This window comes from Somniosus microcephalus, chromosome 3 (genome assembly GCF_052327205.1).
Source record: "Somniosus microcephalus isolate GS21.2 chromosome 3, FLI_Smic_1.0, whole genome shotgun sequence".
In the NCBI taxonomy this organism is placed as follows: Eukaryota; Metazoa; Chordata; class Chondrichthyes; order Squaliformes; family Somniosidae; genus Somniosus; species Somniosus microcephalus.
The window spans coordinates 303,226,706-303,252,641 of record NC_140989.1 but is presented as its reverse complement, the minus strand read 5'-3'; the positions used below and the strand labels follow the sequence as shown (position 1 = coordinate 303,252,641).

The 25,936-nt window shown below is 46.2% G+C and overlaps 1 protein-coding gene across 8 annotated transcripts in view; it reads right to left on the bottom strand.

Moving 5' to 3' along the window:
* patj (PATJ crumbs cell polarity complex component) overlaps positions 1-22,549 on the bottom strand; it is a 471,326-nt gene extending 448,777 nt beyond the window's left edge. For 7 of the 8 annotated variants that reach the window (XM_085982876.1, XM_085982869.1, XM_085982874.1 and 4 more), the window contains exons 1-7: positions 22,400-22,488; positions 19,067-19,144; positions 14,421-14,590; positions 12,990-13,202; positions 12,297-12,436; positions 7,131-7,329; positions 2,700-2,828 (exon numbers count right to left, since the gene is read on the bottom strand). In XM_085982876.1, the coding sequence (XP_085839002.1) occupies positions 2,700-2,828; positions 7,131-7,329; positions 12,297-12,436; positions 12,990-13,202; positions 14,421-14,590; positions 19,067-19,088 (873 nt within the window). In that variant the 5' untranslated portion in view covers positions 19,089-19,144; positions 22,400-22,488. Of the gene's footprint in view, positions 1-2,699; positions 2,829-7,130; positions 7,330-12,296; positions 12,437-12,989; positions 13,203-14,420; positions 14,591-19,066; positions 19,145-22,399 lie in introns of all 8 variants that reach the window. The other variant, XM_085982870.1, reaches the window with a different exon arrangement.
* Positions 22,550-25,936: the final 3,387 nt, after the last annotated feature.

The window sequence follows — 25,936 nt, the reverse complement described above, 5'->3', positions numbered from 1 at the left end:
TTTGGAGAGGGTGCAGAGAAGATTCACCAGGATGTTACCTGGGATGGAGCGCCTCAGCTATGAAGAAAAACTAAACAGGCTGGGTATGTTTTCCTTGGAGCAAAGAAGGCTGAGGGGGGACCTGATTGAGGTGTACAAAATGATGAGGGGCATAGATAGGGTAGACAAAGAGGAACTTTTCCCCTTAGTAGGGGGGTCAATAACAAGGGGGCATAGATTCAGGGTAAGGGGCAGGAGATTTAAAGGGGATTTGAGGAGGAACTTTTTCACCCAGAGGGTGGTTGGAATGTGGAACTCAATGCCTAAAAGGGTGGTAGAGGCAGGAACCCTCACAACATTCAAGAAGCATTTGGATGAGCACTTGAAATGCCATTGCATACAAGGCTATGGACCAAATGCTGGAAAATGGGATTAGACTGGACAGGGATGGATGGGCGGCGCAGACACGATGGGCCGAAGGGCCTCTTTCTGTGCTGTAAAACTCTATGACTCTATGACTCAGTTCAACAAGTGGCAGAAGACCTCTGTTACTTCGCTCAACTGAGTGTTCTTAATGCATGAGCTTGAGCAGTGAATGTCAAGGTACTATTCAACTATGGGAGTCAGTAGTACCAAACTCAATGCTGCCCTTACCCTACATCCTCAGAACTGCACCTCCAGAAGTAACAGCTTCCAACTCTAGAACAATCAGGACCAAGAATCCGAGCTAACGTTTCTCTTCCCCAACCCAAGCTCAAGACCATGGTCTGGAATTTGCTCTCAGCGGAAAACGTTACCGTTGCCCACAGACTTTCAATGGGGTTTTGCACTGGAACGTACTGTAAATTAGGCAGCCAAAAAGTGCAGTGCCCTCTAAAGAGCATCTGGGACCTGTGTGAACAGGGAAAGCAACTGTGTATCAGATTGAAGAATCGTTAATGAGCAGCACAGTCTGAACCAGGAACAGTTAGAATATTGAATTCAATCTCAAATAAAGGTACAGAAAGCAAAATGAGAGGGAAAGAAAGATTAGATTCATTGAGATAAAAGCGAAAGAAATTTTTTTTTTTAAATGTATTTTAATTCTTCAACAATAATTACAATCTGAAGGAATGAGACACCACACTTGTAAAAGTTAATTTTTAGTCCCAGAGCAGCTGTTTGGCAGCAATTTGGACTTATCACACTATTAAAAGGGTATTTACACTGGAATGGATAAGATCTAACTTTTTCTGGCAAGTTTAGTTCGTATCTATGCGGTAAGTACAGCAATTTCACGCCGTTCAATGTAACTAAATGGGAAGTTAGACAGTGAGATGCCGTTTTTGGGAAGTTTTGAAGGAACATTGCATCTCAGCAACTTCCGCATTTCTGCATTTAAATGCACGTGTGGTTACTGTCCAATTTCCACGATATAACGGTGAGCGCTGTTAGCCTCACCGTTATTTCTAAAGCAAAATCCGGCCCAATGATATGGCCCTCCTGCTGACACCGGCTAATTCAGTATAGGCCACAGATGAACTTGGGACTCTTGTGGCTATTATCATATTGCAATATGCAACAGATTTTCTGAATTGCTAGTCTAATTTAGCCAACAGAAAAAAAAAATTAATTAGCTGTGACTTCTAATCACAGTCAAGTTATTTGAATGGTCTTCCTGGTATCCAATTTCCACAAGACTGCCAGTACAATGAAATGCACTGCTTGATGTCCTTATTCAAAAATGAAAATGCTATCCTAGTAGAAATTGGGAAATTACATTCACAAAAGGGATCCATTCCATGTCTTTATAATATGAGAAAAGACAGAATGAAAGCAACAAAATAATTGGTAATAAATAGAACTCAAAAATCCAGATGGAAAGAATACACATGCCATGGAGTGGTAGAGTCCATGTTTTCCCATATGCCAATTTAATGTCCATATCTTGCAGAAACACTCGAGAGGCTAAGCACTTCCCCATAGGAAAGGAGGGTGAGAAAAAAAGAAATCACAGTCACAGACTGACCTCCTGGAAACCAAGTACAAAGCAGTATTGGCAACAGCACACAAAACCTGCACAACACAAGTCGACTCAAGGAGAAGAATGGGGAAATAAGTAATGTTTTAATAAAAATTACATTTCCAAATGACTTCTGTTTAGTTATGTCAATATAGAAACAACAGGGGCCGGAAGTTGCAGTGGGTAACAACAGCGAACTAACAGCTTTGCCGCTGACCGCAAATTCCGGGCCCAGATTTATCATAACTGGAAACAGTTCCAGTAGCCTACCATTCATCAATTTATGTTCTATTTGCAATCTATACTGGGCAATTAACATTCTCAAACTGGAAAAAAAATCCTACATCTCTCACCAGTTCTTCTGATTACAAGTACCATTTGACTATAACTGGTTACATAGGCATCCAAACACATAACAGGAAATCTTTCATGGTCTTTCATTTGGTAAAATCTAAGAAATTGGCTTAAAACTTTTTAATCTTAATGCAACGGCAACATTAAGTTGATGAGGAAATTCTACCAACTACAGGTTATTAAACAGAATGACGATTAAAGCATTACAATTCTACTTCAAGGAGTTAATCCACATGCCTCTACAATACAATTCAGGGCCTATTCAGTGAAGGGCATCGACTATACATAATCATTTTTGAGCACAACCTAAAGTTCGAAGAAGTAGGCACTCAAACTTCTGCGATAATGCAAAGGAAAAGGTTACCCGATCAGCCAATCCTCCTGGTACAACGGTTTTCACAATGACTCCAGTTGGCTTTCCTCCTACAATTCCAAATCCCAAGCCTGATCCATCACTGACCAACTCAATTTCTTCTACGTGCCCCCACCGAATCTGGGATGGATGGAAAACAGAAATATTTATTTCGCTAGCGAAATAGGAGACTTTTATTGGTCAAAATGAATCGTTTCCACAGGTGACTAAAATAATGCAAGAGCTCTCAAGAGCATATTGTTTCCAGATAGATTTTTTTTTGGAGACAATTGCTTTTACTGCTGAAAACATTGAGGGTATATAAACACCTTAATTACAGTTTCTATTTATGCTAAAAGCAATGCCTGTGTCATCCAAAGGCTCAACAATAAACGGTAATGGAACTGAAATATTCCTACAGTACTATACAAGGCTGTGTCCAAGGATCTGCCTGTCATTTATTTGACTATAGTATAGCTTTGATAGTTTACTGTGTCATTTAGGGAAAGAAATCCTGGTCTCACTGCTGGTTAATCAGGTGATTTAGTTAAAGGAGGCTGCCATTCATTACTGTCTGCCACAGCACACTGACTAACGATAAGCTGTTTATGGCAAGAATTACATAATTTAAATAAATCATAAAGAATAACAGTCTGAAGCATGTTCCAAGGCAGTAATGCATTGCAGACTAGGTCTCCCCTGATGTCTCAAAAGGATAAATGCACCACCCGATGCAGAACTGAGCCATACAAATGAAGAATGTACATGACTTAAGACTTTCAGCTGGGACAAACAAAAATCCTGCCTTGAGCAAGTCAGATACAAATTTTACTATCATTTCTAGTCTGGCACCCCACCAGCAGATACAAAGGATTATCCTTCAATAGCACCAAAACTGTAAGACAAAAATGCTTTAAAAAAAACTGTTGTTGGCATAATATTCCTTGTTTAACTATTAACTGCTGTCATTCTGATGAATCGAATGAGCGCCTTGTTTATTAACGTAGACAAAGGAAGGTATATAACCCAAAACCTGGAGAGAATCAGACAATTTGATTAGCTTCTGACTTATTATATTTATAAAGTTCCATTCAAGAAATAACTTCTTGTACCTAGTTATCAACTTGCGCAACACAGCATAAACTCATATGATGCATTTCGACTCTGTTCACACACTCAAAAGGGAATTAGATTGATTCTTGACTCAACAGGGTGTGAAGGAATGCAATCTGGTGTCGGAAAATAACTTGCATTTATATAGCGCCTTTAACGTAGTAAATCATCCCAAGGCTCTTCACAGGTGCAATTATCAGATAGAAATTTGACACCAAGCCACATAAGGAGATACAGTATTAGGGCAGATGACCAAAAGCTTGGACAAAGAGGTAGGTTTTAAGGAGCTTCTTATAGGAGGAGTGTGGAAGAGAGGCGGAGAGGTTTAGGGAGGGAATTCGAGAGCTTAGGGCCTAGGCAACAGAAGGCATGGCCGCCAATGGTGGAGGGATTAAAATTGGGGATGCACAAGAGGCCAGAATTGGAAGAGCACAAAGTTCTCAAAAGCTTGTAGAGCTGGAGGATGCTACAGGGATAGAGGGGCGAGGCCATGGAGGGATTTGAAAACAAGGATAAGAATTTTAAAACTGAGGCATTGCCGGACCAAGAGCCAATGTAGGTCAACGAGCACAGGGGTGACAGGTGGACAGGACTTGGTGCAAGTTAGTATATAGGCATCAGAGCTTTGGAATGAGCTTAAGTTTATGTAGGGTGGAAGATGGGAGGCCAGCCAGGGGAACATTGGAACAGTCAAGCCTAGAAGAAAGAAAGGCATGGTTGAGGGTTTCAACAGCAGATGAACTAGGCAGGGACTGAGACAAGTGATGTTACGGAGGTGGAAGGGTCTTGGTGATGGAGCGGATGTGTGGTCAGAAGTTTATCTCTGTCAAATATGACACCAAGGTTGTGAAGAGTCTGGTTCAGCCTCAGACAGTTGCCAGGGAGAGGGATGGAGTCGTGACTAGGGAACGGAGTTTGCATCGGGGGCCGAAGACAACAGCTTTCAGCTTCCCAATATTTAGCTGGAGGAAATTTCTGCTCATCCAGCGAGCCACATAGAGAAGGCATGTCCAGATTCAATTCGGGCTCTGCGCTAGGTTACATGATCTCAGTCTGGGCAAAAGGAACAGAGAAAACAATAACCAGCCAAGTTACTGCCCGATTGCTGTCCAGTGATACCTACTAAAGTAAATATGAACACCAAGTTAGGGCAGGGTGAACTTTGCTGTGATGATCAAATAGTTTATTGATACTAGGCTCATGCATGAAGAATAAAGAAATGGAGGTACAGCCCTCTTGCACCTTCACTGTTCAGGAAATGTGGATGGGTCAGGTAAATCAGCAGTAATAACGGATTTTGATTGAGTCAGCATGTAGTCCCAACAAAATGGCCCAATAAACTGTCGTAGAATGCTAGCCAATGAAGCAACTTTTCAAGCTTCATGGTCAACACAATCTGCTGCACTCTCAGATCACACCAGGTTGCAGGTTCAACGGCCCGAAAATAACCCTCTACATACTTGCACTTACTGAGAGGTCAACAGAAAATGCTGGAAATACTCAGCAGGTCAGGCAAAATCTGTGGAGAGAGAAACAGAGTTAACGTTTCAGGTCAATGACCTTTCGTCAGAAACTCTGTTTCTCTCTCCACAGATGCTGCCTGGCCTGCTGAGCATTTCCAGCATTTTCTGTTATTATTTCAAATTTCCAGCATCCACAGTATTCAGCTTTTGTACCAAGAGATCAACCCTGAAACAACCTCAGAAGCCCTCTGGCTGGCTGTCCATCTCTGTGCCCCTCTCCCCAGGATCAATCTCCAGGTCCTCACTTATTTGCTGAACTTGATGGCCCCTCCCAATTGTCTGAGCTTTGCACTTCCCCCACCACCCTTTCAAGAGAATTTCCTAGGCAGAGATGCATTCCATTGAACGTTTTATTACATTAAAGGCGTTATATAAATACAAGTGGTTGTTGTTGAACAGCACCCGTCTGTATTCAACCCTCTCCTCCCATTATCTCCCACTGGCCCCTCCCCCCACTACTTTTCTCCCTTCACTCCACCTCCCTCCATCCCCCGCCACTTCTCTCCTACCTTGGCCCAATTATCCTGCCAGTCATGAATATTGCCCTTGGTCTTAACTTCCCATATGCAACACCACAGTACGTCAACTAGTATTTGGAAAGGTTCTCACTGTTTGGTAACCTAAAATTAGTAGAGAATTGCAGAAACCAGAAATAGATTCCTAAATCCATCATCATGTTTAGAAACCAGTAGCAGGTCAACTTTAAGATTTCCACTTTTATCCTAACTGACTTCTGTTTGAAATATCAGTCCTACTTCACCACCCACAAAAAAGTTACTTTTCTAAGTTTATGCACCTAGTGATTTCAATGCTGTCATCTTATCGCATTGTCCTTATGACATTTATTAGTTTCTTGACATCTGTACATCTCCATCACTGCCTTGTAATTAGTCAAATCAATTAAATGCTTTAAATAGTTGGCAAGAGCAGAGTATGATATGAGAAACTGAATACAATACAAATTTAAGTAGCCATGCTGAATTCTATGTAACAAGCTACAGTTATTTCAGTATAAGAATATCACCTGTTGAAAACATCAAATCAAACAATCGTGTCCGTAACATCACAAGCTGCAGGCTACAATAAAAATTCAATGTAGCATAGTAGTCCAATAATTGCATAATGCTAGATTGATGCCCTAGAGGTTGTGCTCGTGTATCTTTGGCAGTTAGAATTTTCTTAGTGATTTTTACAAGCGGTTATTGAACTCAGGCAATTAAGTAAATTGAAAAGATGCTGAGATATTAAATTTAAGTATTACACTTCAGAAGAATTGAAGTAGATTGGCCACAGAGCCAATTAGAAATTTTGCTTCGAGTACAATCTTGTTTTTTAATCTCTCTTCTTGGAGTTACACTACAGTGAAGAAAGCATTAAAAAATTACAATGCTAATCCAAAAATATTTTCTTTGCATTGTAGAAATTCCCTAGAACTTTTTTGGTAAAATAAAATGATACAACCACCAATTTTTAACAAATTTGGTAGAACTAGAAATAAAAGATTACTTGCATGTTCAAACATTTCTATGTTCATAGTATACCATTAATAAAATCAAATACATTTGGGCAGCCAAATTTTACCACAGTCTGCAGAAGGAAGTTTAAAAGATATATTTCACTAAAACTTACTTACATTTTGAAAATAACCAGCAGTAGGCAATGAATGAGATAGAGAAGATGTTTAACAGCACTAACACATAGAAAGATAGGCCTCAACTTCCCACAGAACTTAAACATCAAAACTCTTACATCTCTAGATTTATTAAATGATTTAATTCCTGATCGGAAAAAAAAAAACAGAACTTACTGATTGTGAAGCAAAGGATAAGTCTGACATTTCTGTTGGATTGGTAGAAGCTTCTTGAAGAGATCCTCTGGCAACCACTAAATGCACAGATCCTTTGGTCTGCTGAAGCAATGCAATGGCTTCTTGGTGGGAAACGTTCTCATCCAATGGTATATGATTCAAGGCCAATATCTGGTCTTGTTCTTGTAACCTGCCATCCCTATGCACAAAACCCCCAAAAAGTTTCATTAGTATTCTGCGCAGAAAAGATGACCATTTTCAGCTATTTAATAATGAAAAGAAAATGTTGAAGTGCAGTTTATTAAACCTATTTAATAATGACTGCATAATTTGGAGGATTTCAAATTTCAATAAGGCTGCCTGGTATCTCAAACAGGGTAGTGTTGAATCAAAAGGTTGCAAATGTGAATCCCAGCCTCAACTGACATTCAAAGTCACTTGTATTTGAGTAAATTTAGTAATTTTAAAAGTAATTCATAAGATACAAATAGTGCCTGGCAGTAAAATACTGAACAACTTGCACTTATATAGAGCACCTTTAATGTAGTAAAAATGTCCCAAGGCGCTTTATAGGAGTTTAATTAATGAGAAAGAAAATTGACACTAAGCCAAAAAAGGAGACATTAGGACTGGTGACCAAACATTTGGTATGAGGGGTAAGTTTTAAGGGTGGAGAAACAAGAGGCTTGGGGAGGAAATTCCTGAGCTTAGGGCCTAGATGGCTGAAAGCATGTGGTGGGGCAAAGGAAGTGAGGGATGCACAAGCAGCCCGAGTTGGAGAAACGCAGAGTTCTTGGAGCATTGTAGGGCTGGAGGTTACAGAGATAGGGAGGGGTCCCCTTTTGGTTAGAACCACTTAACTGTAAATTAAATAGAACTTAAAATAAAACTTATAAAATCAAATTAAAATTACATTGCCTGGGGTAATGATGCACTCCAGTCCCCGTGGCACCCACCGGTCTGTGAAGGCCTCAAGTGTGTCGGCGGACACCGCATGCTCCATCTCCAGGGCCACCCGGGCGTGAACATAGCCGCGGAAGAGAGGCAGGCGATCGGGCCGGACGACCCCCTCGACCACCCGCTGCCTAGACCTGTTAATGGCCACTTTGGCCAGGCCCAGTCCTACGAGGCGGGATAGAGGGGGGTGAGGCCATGGAGGGATTTGAACACTTAATCATAGACTTCAGGAAGAAAACAAAAAACCCTCCAAGCGTAACTGCATCTCCTATCACGTCAGGGAAGCCTATAAATCAGACCATGTGACTCACCCAGTTAGAGGAAGGGATGGTACGATACAGGAAAGCTACAGAACTGGAGAAGGAGGAAGGAAAAGGCTGTGTCGGTACAAAGGGACACAGACAGGGCCCTAAAGCCTGGGACTCGATTTAAAATGTTGCCCAGCACCAGATGCACAAAGGGACACAGACAGGGCCCCAAAGCCTGGCACTCGATTTAAACCGCCCGCCCCAAAACAGCCCTGGCAAAGCCGGGCTCCCCCACCCCAAAACAGCCCTGGCAAAGCCAGGCTCCCCCAGCTAGTATCACATAAATGGAGAGAAGAACTTTAGGGACAACTTAAAATATTTTGTATTGCAAGATAATTACAATGTTTACACATATGAATCTAGAATTTTAAAATTAAATAAATACTTTGTGCCACTCGATAGATTTTATGATGTTGGAGTATTTCAAAGAAATGTCTTCTGTACCAAGAAATCTTAGTCCTCTGTCTGATGAATACTTTTCCAACAGGTTAGGAATACAGGAATTGTATGAATTAATGTAAAGTACCTCCTACTTGACACCAATATTGTGCCCCAATCTCAGAACCACCCATCCTACAACAGTGTAATGTTTCTATTAGATGCACCAGCCTTCCTTGTGGCCTCTGCGTGAACCAGTCTAGTTTCAAATTAAGGGCTGTTTGTGCTCTGGATTAATTGTCACTAAGAAAGGAGTTGTGGCACCCTAAAGTTAGGTCAGAAATTGCTGCAATACCACATCGCGAGGCAAGTGACGTTAATTAGGCTTTTTACCTCGCCATTCAGATCGCACATTATTTGCATCATAAATTGCTGGAACATTGAAACAATATCAATATGCGCAGCGATATCAATGTCTGGGACCTCATGAATGTCATGCACAATGGTTATCTCTTCAACCAATGGAAGAATAGGATAGAGAAAGAAACAAAGCAAATGACAGAAAAGGAAATAGGGTGAATTAGAGTCAAATTAGACATAGAACGAGAAAGAGAGGGGGAAAAGAAAGAGAGTGGAAAGAGAAAGTGACACAGAAAGGTTTTTTTTTAAAAAAAGGACAAGCAGATGAAGAGGACATTGTAACCCAGTTGTGTTGGGAATTATTGTGTTGGTCCTTGAGAAGTTAATGAGTGAATGGAGGGTAGGTGTGAGAAATGTACAAATATTCTTGATGCATGAAGTGTGGAGCCATGGCCCTATCCATCATGATCAGGACAGTGGAACTGCTTTCATAGGAACGTAGGAATTGCTAGGCAAAACAAGACCAAGATCCATCTAATGCGCCTTCTACCATCCTCGGAGTTACATTTATAATGGCGTTGTTGACTAATCATAGCAATCAATCTATCAATTAGTTTATAACAGACCCAAAAATTACATGAGGAAAACCCCAGTGATGGAGAATGTGATGAACCATCGGTCCCAAGTCATCTTTTTCCTCCCAGGCATGCTACACTTACCACATCATGTCTCAAATTACTCACATACTGTATCCCAAAATTATGTTCTGAAAGAAATCAATCGAATTTGCATTTCTGAGTGTCAAAACAACTTTGCATCCTGAAAATGATGTGGCATCCAACACCAACAGTTATGTGGATGGCAAGACTGGTACAAAGTACTGCCAAGACACTTGAAAAGATACTAAACCTCTGGGAACAATTCACTACCTGCTGGAGTGAGGCTCCACAGCTTCATTGTTCCCTTTCTGGGCCTCCGAGGTTCAGTGTCATCTCAGGACCATAAATCACATCATTAACAGGGTCCTTATGACATGAAATACCATCCCTAAATGGCTGCATCGAGATTAATTAGTATTAGCGTTGTAAATCCAGCAATTTCATGACGTGCAATTAATTTCAATGGGGAGGCTCACAGCAAGATTACAATTTTTTTGGTTTTGTTGAGGCCAACGGCAGAGCAGCGAATCAGAATTGTGCAGGTGCAGCAAGCCATTAGGAAGGCAAATGGTATGCTGGCCTTCATTCCAAGAGGATTTGAGTACAGGAGTAAAGAAGTCTTACTCCAAATATATAGGGCCTTGATGAGACCACACCTGGCGTACTGTGTACAATTTTGGTCTCCTTATCCAAGGAAGGATACACTTGCCATAAAGGGAGTGCAACGAAGGTTCACAAGATTGATTCCTGGGATGGTGGGACTGTCGTATGAGAAGAGATTGAGTAAACTAGGCCTGTATTCTCTTGAATTCAGAAGAATGAGTGGGGGGTCTCATTGAAGCACACAAAATTATTACAGGGCTTGATAGGGTGGATGCTGGGAGAATGTTTCCCTTAGCTGGGGAGTCTAGAACCAGGGGCCACAGCCTAAAGATAAAGGGTAGGCCATTCAGGACTGAGATGAGAAGACATTTCTTTACAGAGGGTGGTGAATCTTTACCCCAAAGGGCTGTGGAGGCTCAGTCACTGGGTATATTCAAAATAGAAGTCGATAGATTTCTGACTAGCAAGGACATCAAGGGATATGGCGATAAGGCCGGTGAATGGAGTTGAGGCAGAAGATCAGCCATGATCTCATTGAACGGCGGAGCAGGCTTGAGGGACCAAATGGCCTACTCTTGCTCCTATTTCTTATGTTCTTAACTCATGGCATATCTCTTCTTTACCGCAAAAGGCTGGAATTTTTACAAACTAATAATGAAGAGCGCTGTTAATTTGTCATTATTTTTCCTGCAATTTCTGGCCAGTTATTTCATTTTGGATTAGCCAGAACAGAGAGGAGACTAATCCCATCAATGTACTTGGATTCAAACCTAGCTCCAAGAGGTGAAAGGGCGGTATACTAATCTAGTCCCCATGTTAAATTCACATTTTTTTTGGAAAAAAAAACAGTAAAGAGTGGTAAACTCATCAAATAGAAGACTGTAAACAGAAAGCTGCAACCTTTCACTCCATGACAGTATTCTCTTGAGTTATACTTCTGGTAAGTTAGGTTTTGTACTAATTTCCTAAATTAATGCATGGAGTATTGCATGTTTGATGGTTACTCAAAATAAATAGAATGGCCCATAATTTGCTGTCAAAATAAGGCGAGGATAATAGCACTTGCCGTTCTTTATGTGCAAATGTTGCAGCAACTTCACGCAAGGGCAGATGCGCAATGAAACGCTAAAATCCAAAAGCTGCTGTCCGAGATGCCTTCAGCTTTGTAAAAATGGCATCTCGCTGTCTGGCTCACCATTGAAATGCACTGAGCTGCGTGAAGTTGTTGTACGTGTATGTTAGATACAAACTAAACTCAGCACAGAAAGTTAGAGCTGGTCTGAACTGATGCAAGGAGCCTTTTACTTTTCCTTTCAGTCTCTATTTTTCTCTCCCTAAATAAAATGTTTCTTTCCCTCTTTATTTCTGTATGATTGGACATTGAATTCACCCACTCTAAATTTACACTCATCAGTCTTTGTGCTGTTCATTTCACAATCCTTCAATCTGATTAATTAAAGATATAGTTACTCGGCCTGTTCACTCAGGTCCCAGATACCTGGTGTCCCTCGCTGCAACGTTATCAGCTCGCACTTCCAGCAATTTGTGGCGCAAAATATCATTGAGATTAAATGGGCAGGGCATGTCCAAGTCCAAGTCATGCCGGATATCATTAGATTCACTCTTACAGCAAATTATGGCCCTTTTAGTACTATATGCTCAATGTTGCAAAAGGAAGTGATTTTTACCACAAGAGAAAAAGTTTACACAGTATACTAGGATATCTAAAAAATGTTAAGCTGCATTGGATAATTCTTGAAAATGGAAAGATGAAAAAAAGTTGAACCATGACTGCTTAATGTAGATTTCTCAAAACACTCAGGAATTATTATTATTTTTTTTTTAAATCCAAGCTTCAAGAATACCAGTATCAAAAGGATGTGGTTAAAACACAATCTTACCTGTCTGCTATACTTTCTTTTTGTATTTCCCGTATAAAGATACCAAGTTCGCCCATATTGTCATTTTTAAGACCGACCACACTGAATCCCAAGCCCCCCATTGCTGGCTTGTTCAATTCAATATATTCTACTTGTCTTCCCTGAGAAATTTGTTAAAAAGGTGAATTAATAAAAGGTGATTAAATTACAGTTGTAGTACATAAATATCCAATTAGCCAAACAATTTTAAACAAAACCAAATCTTACCAAGCAGATGCAGCACAATTACAATGGATAGGGACAAAAGAAAAATATCCGACAATAATTAACATAATATTATGCAGATTTCAGAAAAATTGCATTGAAACTGTACAATAAAGTGATTAAATTAGCAAATCGCTGAGTATTGTGCCTAGTAGAGTTGTTAAAAGGTAAACTGATCAAACAGCTCAGTAGATTTCTTTCTGTAATTCAACTAAACACTCTTATCCATACTCACTCCAAAATAGGACAGTTAAAACTTGTCCATTTCAAAATAAATATATTTTAGCAATCAAATTCCATGGCTGTGCACTAGGAATTTTCACACTTCAACATCCCATAGTAGCCAAAGCAACAATATCATAATTTTACCCAAATGGTGTTAACCGTACCTTAGTGCGGTTTATTTGTGAAATAATAGTTTATTGCAACATGTTAAAAAGAAACACTAACCTGAGCTATAATTTGAATAATATTATCAAAATCATCTTGTGCTCTCTCAGGTGTTTCTAACAATCTTGGTTGGTCATAAATTGGAGTATCTGGAAACAGTTTTGCATCTTCGGCCAAAGCTAGACTATTAACAGTGTGTTCTGGATTGAACACCAAGAGTCCCGTTTGTGAAAAGTCAAAGTTAGGAGATGAATTTGTGGACATGTGGTTCAGCTGTGGACAGAGATAATAAGTTGCACTTTTACAATCTTGCATCATTTGAATTTTAAGAGCATTCACTAACAAACAGGCTGCTCAGAAGACTGCAACTAAACTCTGTAATTAAATAGTTGCTCACTGAATGACGATGTTTTAATTCACAATGGGATCCGTTCTGTTGCAAATCATAAAAGATTCAATTTTTTTTTTTAAATTATGGGAGTTTTTGTCTGGTCTATATTGTGCTCACTTTAAATTAGTTACTGCATGGCTGAGAGCAGCCAGTCTAAAGAGAATACATATATTTGTCATAGGGTGATCTGAATTTGTTTTTTGAATTAGAACTCTAGTACAACTACACAAAAGTTAAATCAAGCATTACTAATCTCAGAATGCAATGGCCCAGAAATTCGGGTCCCAACGCGCGAGTACGCACGCGCGGACCCGATGGAAGTGCCGGTTTCTTGCATGCACTGCTCATGCGCGGGAAACCGGCACTTCCGTTCCTCTGAACGAAGGGGTTCAGAGGTCGAACGCGTGTGCGCGGGAGTCTGCGCGTGCGCTTTGAACTTACGTTTTTTTTTTAAAACAGGTTTTTCCGTGAGGGTAAGTCTTTAGATTTTAGAAATGTAAAAACCAGGCGTAAGGCCTGCATTTAAAAAGGTAAGTGGTCAATTAATTAAAATTAAAACATTTTTTCCACAGGTTTATTATTTTTAAATACTTTAAAGCAAGGTAAGTTTATTTTTAGCCCCTTTTTTTATAAAATTATTTTTTTCAAAAATTTAAATTATTGTTTAAAATAGTTATTTAATGTAATTTATAGTTTATTTAAAAAGTGTGATTTTTTTTAAAATTTATTTGAAGGTTTACTGTTATTTCGGGGCCCGTATATTCATTAAGTTTAGACAGGTCTTCCCGTCAATCTTATGAATGGGCTTTTCCCTCCTCTGATTGGCTGCCCATGGCTCACGTGATCCCAGGGGACACATCGCACCAGCTACACCCCTGGGACACGCAAGCACAGCACGCCGGGAGTTGGAGCAGGCCCTGGAGTGGAATTCCACAGGAGCCCAGAGCTCAACTGCCGGCGCGCAAGGTAAGTGCAGGTCGTGGGCTTGCACCCGTGGGAAGCCCCCGACCTGAATTTCTGGGCCAATGTATTTTTCAAGCAGAACACACGAAGACAGAATCATATATACACAATAGCATAGTAACATGTTAAGCACTTGCCTGTTCCTTCAGCTGTTTGATAGAATGCTGAAGGGTTAGTATTTGATTAAACAGGGGGCTTTCAAGTGTGTCACGTAAAATATTTAGTTTTTCATGTTGAGATGAATCTCCTTTCTCACGTAACCGTGACTGCAAGCGAGCCAGTGCTTGTAAAACCTGCTGTTTATCGACTATAGATTGAAAAATTCATAGGAAAAAAATTAGCACTGTCTAATTGCAACTATGTAAAACATTTGTTACCCCACATATTCTAGTGAATCTCTAATGGCATTGCTCACATTGAGTCATAGATTACACTGTTGCAGTGAAGGGGTTATATGTGGTGTGGTCGTATTTAGATGTGTTGGGGTGGGAGACTTGATGGGTAGGGGCTGGAGCTGGAGTGTGGAAGCAGGGGAAGGGGAGATTGTGGCCTCATTGAACCAGAGAGACTGCAGTGGAACAGATTTGACAGGGTTTTGGATTAAGAGCACTAAGTTAGGGATGGAAATGTAATGGCACAATGCAAGAAATGGAATGAAATTAAATGACATACTTAACATCCAAAGTGAAATAAAGCGGTATGCAATTTTCTAAAAGCAACACCACAGGACACGCATGACAATATATTCGAAGTCTTGCGTGTAATGCGGACTTCCTATGTCACACTTTCCCCATCATGCTTTCCCCGTTAGGCTTTGTTGATAACTGCCTCCCCAATTGCTTTAAAACACCATATCCTCCAACTCATTGGGGGTAAATGTTATGGGGCATCTGCTGGAATTATTAATAAATTTTGTGTGTCTAGCACATACATCCATTTAGTCACACTTCCTGTGCCACACCTTGGTCACACCTGTGTATCACAGGTCTTTTTTAATCACATTTTCTAGGTATGGGGGTCATGTGGACAGTCTGCTTTTCAGCCAGCAGAAAAGTTGTGTGTTTTTAAGATTGTGCTGACCAGCGGAGAAGCTGGACTACTTTTGAAACAGCAGCACATTTCATACCACAAGATGCAAGTGTCTGTTTTAAAGTCCATGAGAAAGTGAGTTGCATGCTTATTATGTTATATCAAGGAGAATAGTATTGTTTGTTACTCACTGTTTATACTGTATACTGTTCATTTATCTGCTGCTTTGGGCCTAAATCTCAGTCTGAAGGTATATATTCAGTCTGCTTTTTAAGCAGAGGAGAATCATGTGGCTGCACATGATACATCCTTTAACTAGTGGACAGTAGAAGGGTTTTTCTTGTGGTCCCTGGGTCTCACTGTAATGTGCCTAGATATTGGGAAGGAAATGTACATTCTGGATCATAGGGTTATGGGTGTGGTTGTGATACTGAACTTGAGAAACTATCGTTAGAACCCAAAATCATGACACTATACTTTCCAGAATATGCTCCTACAATTCAAGGATTTTTTTTTTTTTAATTCAATCTGGGATGGGATAGGTCGTTAGCATCCATTAGTGAGGTTGAGGTCATGGGAGAATTATAACATTTTACTTAGATACCATAAAACAGCATCTGTGTCACCATAGTCAGATCTGCCAGTTATAAATAAACAGGTCTTGCATCTAGCAGACAAACATTTCATTTTTAAAAACAGAAAAAGCCAATCGTTGGCATGAAGCATTAAATTTTACAAGCCAATATAACTGCCCTTCGATTGGCCTCAGTAGTTTATAAGTAGCTACACTGACCTGAATTTGCCTATATACAGCAGTGACTTTAAAGGCACTACCTGTGACAATGCCACAGAAGATCCATCAGTGATCACCAAAAGGAATTGGAAATGAGTTTGAGACTGCTCAGTGCATTGTGTGTGAAAACTATTTTTTAATTGGAAGCTTGAAGCATGCTTTCTTTTCCCCTGCAGACATCTGCCCACATTCGATATACCATTCAGCCCAAAGAATGTGTGCCTGATGCAAGAATGTTATATTAGCAAATCTCCTGTAGCATTGCTCACAGTAAGTCAGAAGCGACAGTCTCTTTTGCTCCTTTTCTCCCAGGCCTTGATCCTGCTTGCCAGGACTGGCTTGATTTTACAATATATTTCTTTTACCTATATTTTTCATTTTTATGCTGAAAATGTAGAAGATGATGGTCTGCTCATCTCTGCATTTCTCCCTCTTTCTTTCACTCTTTTTCAGGTGGGGAATGGTGGGTACTTGGAGGGGAAGAATTGCCAAGGGCTGCAGGTTGCATTTTTCAGTGGTGGATATGGAGCAAATGCAGCTTGTCGGCCTCAATGGCTCTCTTCCCATTCACTCCCACTTCACTGCAACCCTCTTGATTACCGACTATTGTTATGCTCTGGTCATATCCCCCATCACTTTTGCTTCTCACTATCCAATTGACACTGCACCCTTCCTATCACCCCATCATTCTCATTATGTCCCTGCACCTTTCTCGTTTGCAGTGCTCATGCAAGCTTCTATCCTTGCCTACTCCATGCTGCCATTATTTCTTCCAAATCCCATGCATTCCCTCCCCAATGCACCATTTCCTTGCCACGCATCTCCCATCTCCCAATTTGCGCCTTCACACTTCTCCTTCCCGTCATCGCCCCCCGCAACCCCATTTCCCCCACCCCCTTAGTTTCCATCCGTTTTCCTCTCTCTCTCTCTCTCTCCAGGTCACTCCTTAACCAACCCCCCTATTTAGGAGTGGCTAGAAATAATAAATGTTTAAATTTAACATTGGAGCAACTGTTAGAAATAAAACATTCTTTAATTTTAAATTATTTCTAAGCAAGAGAGAATTTTTTTTTGAAGGGTCTGATGAGGAAAAACAGGCAGTGGGGCTCAGCCAACTGGCGGGGCAGACGAGGCAGCAGTGTTATGGTGGCTGAAAACACGTCAAGTGCTTGGAGGCCTAATGCAAAGCAGCAGGAAGGCCAGTTGGTTGCAAGACTGGGCAGAGGCAGATTTGACAGCAGATCAAGCCAGAACATCACAAATGAGTGGGGCTGGAGACAGAATAATTTTTTTTTTTTTTTTTTTTTAAAAAGCCAGTAAATCAGAATCAGAAGTGGGATTAGGCAAGCCAGAAGGGCAGGATGCCGGCCCAGAATCAGAAACAGAGCCCACAGGAAAAAGGGGAAGGAAAGAAAAGCAAGGCAAAGCAAGGGCAGGGTCCAGGAGAAATTGGGAAAGAGCAAAGAGAGCTGGAGGGATGGAAGAAATATTCAATTAAAATCTACAAAATTAAAAATTAAGCTCATTTACCTGACTTGGGAAACAGGAAAAAATAGGCTGAAAAAAGAAAATGGTGGGCAGACCTGGGCAACTTGTCCCAGAGGGCCAGCACTAGTGGAAGAGCCAAATTGGAGACATTATCAGATTACCTATCAACAGTAGTAATAGCTGGCATTACTGTTAGATAGTTATTTTTCCTCAGGCATTACCAAGTGTGACAGGTACCAAGATTCACAAATGCATGACTCAATCACGTGGTGTGTGCTGACTCTCTGTATGCCTTCAAGAGGGAGCTGAACCGGTTCTTGACTGGGGCAGTGATCATATATCAAAGGCAAGTGTCTTGATAGATAAACTAGCTGGGGGGGCCCGGCGTTGCCAGGGCAGTTTAGAGGGCCGCGCGGTTGACGGCTGGCCACTGCCGCTCCCCCGCAGTGTCTCGGGCCGCGCGGTTGATGGTCGCCCGCTGCCGCTCCCCCGCTCTGTGTCTCGGGCCGAGCGGTTGAGAGGCCCGGCCCGAGTGACCCCAACTCACCTCCCGCTCCGGCGGGCCAACGCAGCTGCCCCGCTTGCTGTTGAGGAAAAGCAGGGGAAAAAAGGCGGCGACGTTTCGGGAGGCTGCAGGATTAGGTCCCGCCCGTGACGCACCGATTGGTCAACCATCAGGTCACTGAACTGTCGGATTGGTCAAACATCACGTCACTCAACGCTAATGAGCGGTAGGATTGGTCAACCGCTAATGAGCGGATTTTTGAACGTTTTTTGTATACTGTCCGAACAATTTTTGTCTGACCAAAAAGTAAATATGCCTATGACACTCCCCTGATCATCAGCTTTCTTTTGATATAACATATGTGTAGGTACGCTCTATAACTTGAGTGTATAGCAGACAGACAGACAGCGCGAGGCAGAGAGCGCGAGAGGACATACAGGAGCAGGGAGAGGGGGGGGAACGAGAGAGAGGGGGCAGGGAGGGAAAGAGTGACACAGAGCGCGGGAGTGGCAGCACCCAGCCGTAAACCACGCGGCCCAAAAAAGCCCTGGCAACGCCGGGCCCCCCTAGCTAGTATAATAATAGATAGATAAATACTTGGTCCATGTGATCTCCTGGATTGGTTTTGGTCGCCCGAGCGGGGTCGGAGAGGAATTTTCCCAGAATATTATCCCCTTATTGGCCCTGGTTTTTGCACCTCTCCCAGGAAATTACATAGCCGGCGGTGGGGGATGAGGAGGGCGGAAGTGTTTAGTCATGAAGCTCCGACCATCATGGTGTGCGGCAGGCTTGATGAACCAGCTGGTCTTTTCCTACCCGTTTATTTTGTATGTTTGTATGTTCAATCGTGGCAAAAAGAAAAAAGGCGACACAAACAGGAAGTCTCAAGAATTTTAAAATACTACTACAGATAGTAGACATTTCAGTTGTTTAAACACAAAAAAAACTCGAATGGACTAAGACAGTACCTGTTACAGGATTTTCTGGCATGATTATGTCTTCAGTTGTTTAGTCTTTTTCAAGGAATCTAGTCTTTTTCAAGGAATCTATAAGAGAGAGATATTACTGACAGGAAATACAAAAAATGACATCCAACTCAAATCAGTTTCTAATTCAACAATTATGTTGCTTTTCTACACAGCATCTACTACATGTAGTTCTGGTCACCACGCTACAGTGGGGACATTTTGGCTTTGATGAGGGTACACCAGAGGATGACCACATTGATAGTTGGAACTGATACTTGGGCACATGACCTAAAGGAAAAGGCTATGGATATTGGAAATTTTTTACACTTCTCATTGATCAGCTTTCTGTCTGATACATACAGAGGACCCTTATGTTCAAGAATATCCAAATCAAGCTACTGAGAAATCTACCCAGATCTGTAACGTTTCTGCTTGCCCAACATGGAATGCTCACTCTCTCTTCATAGGGTCACGCCAATTTACACAAATCCAAAATAACTTAAATACAACTTGCAGAGCCAAGTGTGCAGCGATACTGTTGGAGTTTGACCAGCTAAAACCACAGCATAAAAGAGCTCCTTCTCACACCTTGTCCAGCTAGGACCATCCTTCTCATTGCTGCATAAGCTTGCAGTGATAGTTGGAACCAACTGAAGAATTTCTACCCCATTTACAGATGCTCTCCTTCAGATTTCATTTGTGAGCTGGGCTGGCTGGTCAATTATCAACAGTGTCCTGGAGTTCTGCACATTTGCCTGGTTCAAGTATCCGATTACCAAGTCAGCCACATAAGGTTCTCGGTTCCAAGCTTCCACTGTCATCTTGGAGCCACCTTGACCCCAGAAGGACTGCGCTTACCTCTTCCCCCCAAAAGTTAATCATTACAGAACTAACAAGCACGGGTTTGAGTTCTTGCTTGGAGGGCAGCAGGTACTAAGAGCTCAAGGGCAATATGGTGAGTGGAACTACTCACCATAAGATGTGCGAATACCATCTTCCTGACCACAGTATTTACATACACCATATCCCATTCAATGCTGGTTCAAACATTGGAGGTGCAGAGCTTCAGCAGCAGCTGCCTACCTCTGCAACAGTCATAAAAGGCACTGAGCCCTAGATTTAGGAATGTGTCTCCTTATAAAAAGCTGCAAGTAATGCAGCAGTCATCCAAAGTCTGAGAGTTTTCTGATTGGATATATAATGAGCATCTGCTAGCAGCATGGTGGAAGGATCGGCACAGGTCATGTTGTGCAACCACCTTGATGTCCTTGATATCCAAGTCCAATGCTATGTTCCAGGCGTACCAATTGCCAAATGTTTAATCCCGGGTTGAGGGCCTCTGGCAAAGAGGCACACTCGCCGTGAAGCTAACTCCTCCTGTAGGTTTCTATTCCAGGACATCGTAAGCCACGGCCCTCTCATCTCGGTCACATCTGGTCTGCTGAAGCCAACTTCCACACCAGAGCTTCCAAAATGGACTCCTTTTCCCTCCACTGATGATTCCCCTCCACCATGAGTGATAGGATCCTCAACTAAGTCTGTTCTATTTCCTACCCTTACTTCTTCTCTGTCTCACTCAGAATTAAAGTCTCCCCCCCCGCACCATCCTCACCTTCCACCAGCCCCACCTCCACATTTGGAAGGTAATCTTCTGTCATTTCCAATGTGATTCCATCACCAAACACATCTGCTCCTCCTTTCCCCTCAGCATTCCGAAGGGACCAATTCTTTCATGATACCCTGGTTCATTCTTCCATCACCCATAGTACCTGCTCTCCTTCTCCTGGCACCTTTCCATGCAAGCATGAGAGTCGCAACAACTACCCATTCAACGCCTCCCACAGGGCCCCAAACATTCCTTCCAGGTGAGACAGCAATTGTCAGGTATTTTCTCCAACCTAATATACTAATTCACTGCTGACAGTGCAATCCTCTCTACATTGGGGAAACCAAACACAGATTAGGTGATCACTTTGCCCCCCACCCCCATCCCATGGGGACCCCATGGTCTGCATTACTTTTTTCTTCCACCAGACTCCTGGCCGCTCGAGCCTCTTGCACTTGGCCAGTTTTGTATGCTTTCCATTCTACTTACCTATCCACTTTAGCTCTCCTTACACTGTTGTGTAAATGTCTTTTATTTCTTTGATTTGTCTCATTTTGTCTTCTGCACATATCACTTCTGCCATTTAACCATTTCCTGTTCCCCACCTTAGCACGTGATAGGTCATTCTATTTACTTTGCTGTTTGTGCGCTCTTTCAGATGAAACATTAAACCGAGGCCCCGGCTGCCCTCACGTGGACATAAAAGCTCCCATGGAAGAGGAACAGGAGACAAATTGGCTGCCAAGGTACTTCATTTGCTGTGAACTGCTTTGGGACTTCATGAGATTGTGAAAGGCCCTATATAAATGCAAATTTGCTCTTTTTAAATGCTGTTCATCTGTAATATCTGTTAGTTCTGAGGAAGGGTTTCTAATTGAAACATCAGCTGACTGGTGATCTCAACAGATGCCACCTGTCCTGCTGAGTGTCTCTAACATTTTCAGTTTTTGTTGCAGCCATCCATCAATCTGTTTTGTCACTACGGCATTACTCACAAATGACTTTAGTCATCATTGGAGACATCTTCATGTTTATTTTATTAATGTTCTGTTTTTGTAACAAAATCAAGTTTCCTAAAACTTTGCTATAAAGACAGTGGTCCTATAACTTCAGACCCTCATTAACGAGAATGAAGGGAAGAGTCTAAAAGTCTATATAAACTACTTAACAGTAGCTTATTGTATTACATAAGTTGCCTCTAACATTTTAACATAGCATTCTATTTATTTGTACAAATCGATAAAGACGGGGATCACTATGACAGCAATAGTCGAGAACTCTCCAAAACTCCTAAGTTATAAATTTGAGATCAGATGAAGATAGTCTCAGATTTGTGACGCTGCAAGTAACGCTCAGCTTCTCTAGTCTCGCTGGCCCAAGACAGAAATCGAGTGACATTAACCAGACAGATTAAAAACTCCAATCTACCACCCCTAGGGAGGGTTCCTTAAAATCAAATACAAAAATAAACCAGCAGTCAGTTCACATGTGGACACAATCTCCAGTGAAATGCCAGCTCTCTGTCGGAGAAGGAACTTTGCTCCCACTAAAGTTTTGGTCCGGGGGAATCACCCCGGCAGTCAGCTGGTGAAGGCACTCCAGGCCCGAGCCGCCCACTCACACCTGACCCTTCCACTGCTTTAGTTTATTTCACTAATGTTTCTCGAGAATCCTCGCACCCAAACCAGAGGCTGCGGGTCCCCGCGGCCGCCGCTCCACAACTTTACCTGGATCGACTGCGGCCCTCACCTGCCCGGCCAGAACCGACCCAGCGGAAGTGACTCACACACCGAAGCACACACCTGAGACAGGAAATACCGCGAGCCCGCGGCCGCAACCCCTGGAGGCCCCTCCCCGGGGACAGGCCACGCCTCGGCCCCGCCCCTCCCCGGGACAGGCCGTGCCCCCTTCCTGGGACAGGTCACACCCCTTCCCCAGGCCAGGCCACACCCACTCCCCAGGCCAGGTCACACCCACTCCCCAGGCCAGGCCGCACCGCCCCCAGGACAGACCGCACCGCCCCGGGACAGGCCGCACCTCCCTCAGGAGAGACCGCACCCCCCCAGGACAGGCCGCACCTCCCCCAGGCCACACCCACTCCCCAGGACAGGCTGCACCGCCCCCAGGACAGGCCGCACCTCCCCAGGACAGACCGCACCGCCCCCAGGACAGGCAGCACCGCCCCCAGGACAGACCGCACCTCCCGCAGGACAGACCGCACCTCCCCAGGAGAGACCGCACCGCCCCCAGGACAGACCGCACCTCCCCCAGGACAGACCGCACCTCCCCCAGGAAAGACCGCACCTCCCCAGGACAGGCCGCACCTCCCCGGGACAGGCCGCACCTCCCCCAGGACAGACTGCACCGCCACCAGGATAGACCGCACCGCCCCCCAGGACAGGCTGCACCTCCCCCAGGAGAGGCCGCACCTCCCCCAGGACAGACCGCACCGCCCCCAGAACATGCCGCACCTCCCCCAGGACAGGCCGCACCTCCCCCAGGACAGACCGCACCGCCCCCAGGACAGGCCGCACTTCCGCCAGGAGAGGCCACAACTCCCCGGGACAAGCCGCACCGCCCACCAGGACAGGCCGCACCTCCCCGGGGTCAGGCCTCCAGGACAGACCGCCTCTCTCCGGACAGGCCGCACTACCCCCCGGGACAGGCCGCACCTCCCCTGGGTCAGGCCGCACCTCCCCCAGGTCAGGCCACCCCTATCTCCGGGACAGACCGCCAATCTCCGGGACAGGCCGCACCTCCCCCCCCCCCGGGACAGGCCACACCGCCCCCAGGACAGACCACAACGTCCCCAGGACAGGCCGCACCTGCCCCAGGACTGACCACACTGTCCCCAGGACAGGGCGCACCTCCCCCAGGACAGGCCGCACCTCCCCCTGGACAGGCCGCACCTCCCCCTGGACAGGCCGCACCTCCCCCAGGACAGGCCGCACCTCCCCCAGGACAGGCCGCACCTCCCCGGGACAAGCCGCACCTCCCCCAGGGCAGGCCGCCCCTCCCCTGGGACAGACCGCCCCTCCCCCGGGACAGGCCGCGCCTCCCCCGGGACAGGCCGCAACTCCCCCGGGACAGGCCGCGCCTCCCCCGGGACAGGCCGCGCCTCCCCCGGGAGAGACCGCCCCTCCCTCGGGACAGGCCGCAACTCCCCTGGGACAGGCCGCACCTCCCCCAGGATATGCCGCACTGCCCCCAGGACAGCCCGCACCTCCCGCAGGAGAGGCCGCACCTCCCCGGGACAGCCCGCACCACCCCCAAGACAGGCCGCACCTCCCCGGGACAGGCCGCACTGCCCCTGGGAGAGGCCGCACCGCCCCCAGGACAGACCACACCGCCCCCATGACAGGCGCCACCTCCCCCAGGACAGACCGCACCGCCCCCAGGACAGGCTGCACCTCCCCCAGGAGAGGCCGCAACTCCCCGGGACAAGCCGCACCGCCCACTAGGACAGGCCGCACCTCCCCCAGGTCAGGCCTCCGGGCAGGCCGCACCTCCCCCCGGGACAGGCCGCACCTCCCCCGGGTCAGGCCACCCATCCCTCCGGGACAGACCGCCAATCTCTGGGACAGGCCGCACCTCCACCCCGGGACAGGCCGCACCTGCCCCAGGACAGACCACACTGTCCCCAGGACAGGCCGCACCTCCCCCGGGCACAGACAGCATCTCTGGGACAGGCCGCACCTTCCCTGGACAGGCCGCACCTCCCCCAGGACAGGCCGCACCTCCCCCTGGACAGGCCGCACCTCCCCCAGGACAGGCCGCACCTCCCCCGGGACAGGCCGCACCACCCTCAGGACAGGCCGCACCTCCCCCTGGACAGGCCGCACCTCCCCCAGGACAAGCCGCACCTCCCCGGGACAGGCTGCACCTCCCTCCGGGACAGGCCGTACCTCACCCGGGACAGGCCACACCTCCCCCGGGACAGGTCGCACCGCCCCCAGGACAGACCACACCGTCCCCAGGACAGACCACACCGTCCCCAGGATAGGCCGCACCTCCCCCGGGACAGGTCGCACCTCCCCCGGGACAGGCCGCACCTCCTCGCAGGACAGGCCACACCTCCTCCGGGACAGGCCGCACCTCCCCCGGGACAGGCCGCACCTCCTCCCAGGACAGGCCGCACCTCCTCCCAGGACAGGCCGCACCTCCCTGGGGCAGGCCGCACCTCCTCCCAGGACAGGCCGTACCACCCCCAGGACAGGCCGCACCTCCTCCCAGGACAGGCCGCACCACCCCCGGGACAGGCCGCACCTCCCCCAGGACAGACCACACCGTCCCCAGGACAGGCCGTACCTCCCCCAGGACAGGCCGCACCTCCCCCGGGACAGGCCGCACCTCCTCCCAGGACAGGCCGCACCTCCCCGGGGCAGGGCGCACCTCCTTCCAGGACAGGCCGCACCACCCCCGGGACAGGCCGCACCTCCCCGTGGACAGGCCGCACCGCCCCCAGGACAGGCCGCACCTCCCCGGGACAGGCCGCACCTCCCCCGGGACAGGCCGCACCTCCCCCGGGACAGGCCGCAACTCCCCCGGGACAGGCCGCACCTCACTGGGACAGGCCGTCCCTCCCCCAGGACAGGCCGCACCACCCCCAGGACAGGCCGCACCTCCCTGTGGACAGGCCGCACCGCCCCCAGGACAGGCCGCAACTCCCCAGGATAGGCCGCACCTCCCCCGGGACAGGGCGCAACTCCCCCGGGACAGGCCGCACCTCCCCGGGACAGGCCGCCCCTCCCCCGGGACAGGTCGCACCTCCCCCGGGACAGGCCACACCTCCCCCGGGACAGGCCACACCTCCCCCAGGGCAGGCTGCACCTCCCCCGGGACAGGCCGCCCCTCCCCCGGGACAGGCCGCCCCTCCCCCGGGACAGACAGCCCCGCCCCCTGGGACAGGCCGCACCTCCCCCGGGACAGGCCGCACCGCCCCCAGGACAGGCCAGCGAGACAGGCTGCACCGCCCCCAGGACAGACCGCACCTCTCCGCGACAGGCCGCACTACCCCCAGGACAGGCCGGTGGGACAGGCCGCACCGCCCCCAGGACAAACCAGAGGAACAGTCCGTTCCTTCCCCAGGAGAGGCCGAACTCTAACTGACATTGAGCGTGAGAGGTTGCAGCCCATCTTGAAGGGCAGCTCCTCGGTTTCTGGTTGCACTTCAGTCCCACACTCCTGATCTTTCGCCACCTGGTGAGGAAGGGAGCAAGCAGATCGGAGGACCTCCTCGTAGTACTGCTCGTGAGCCTGGCCAA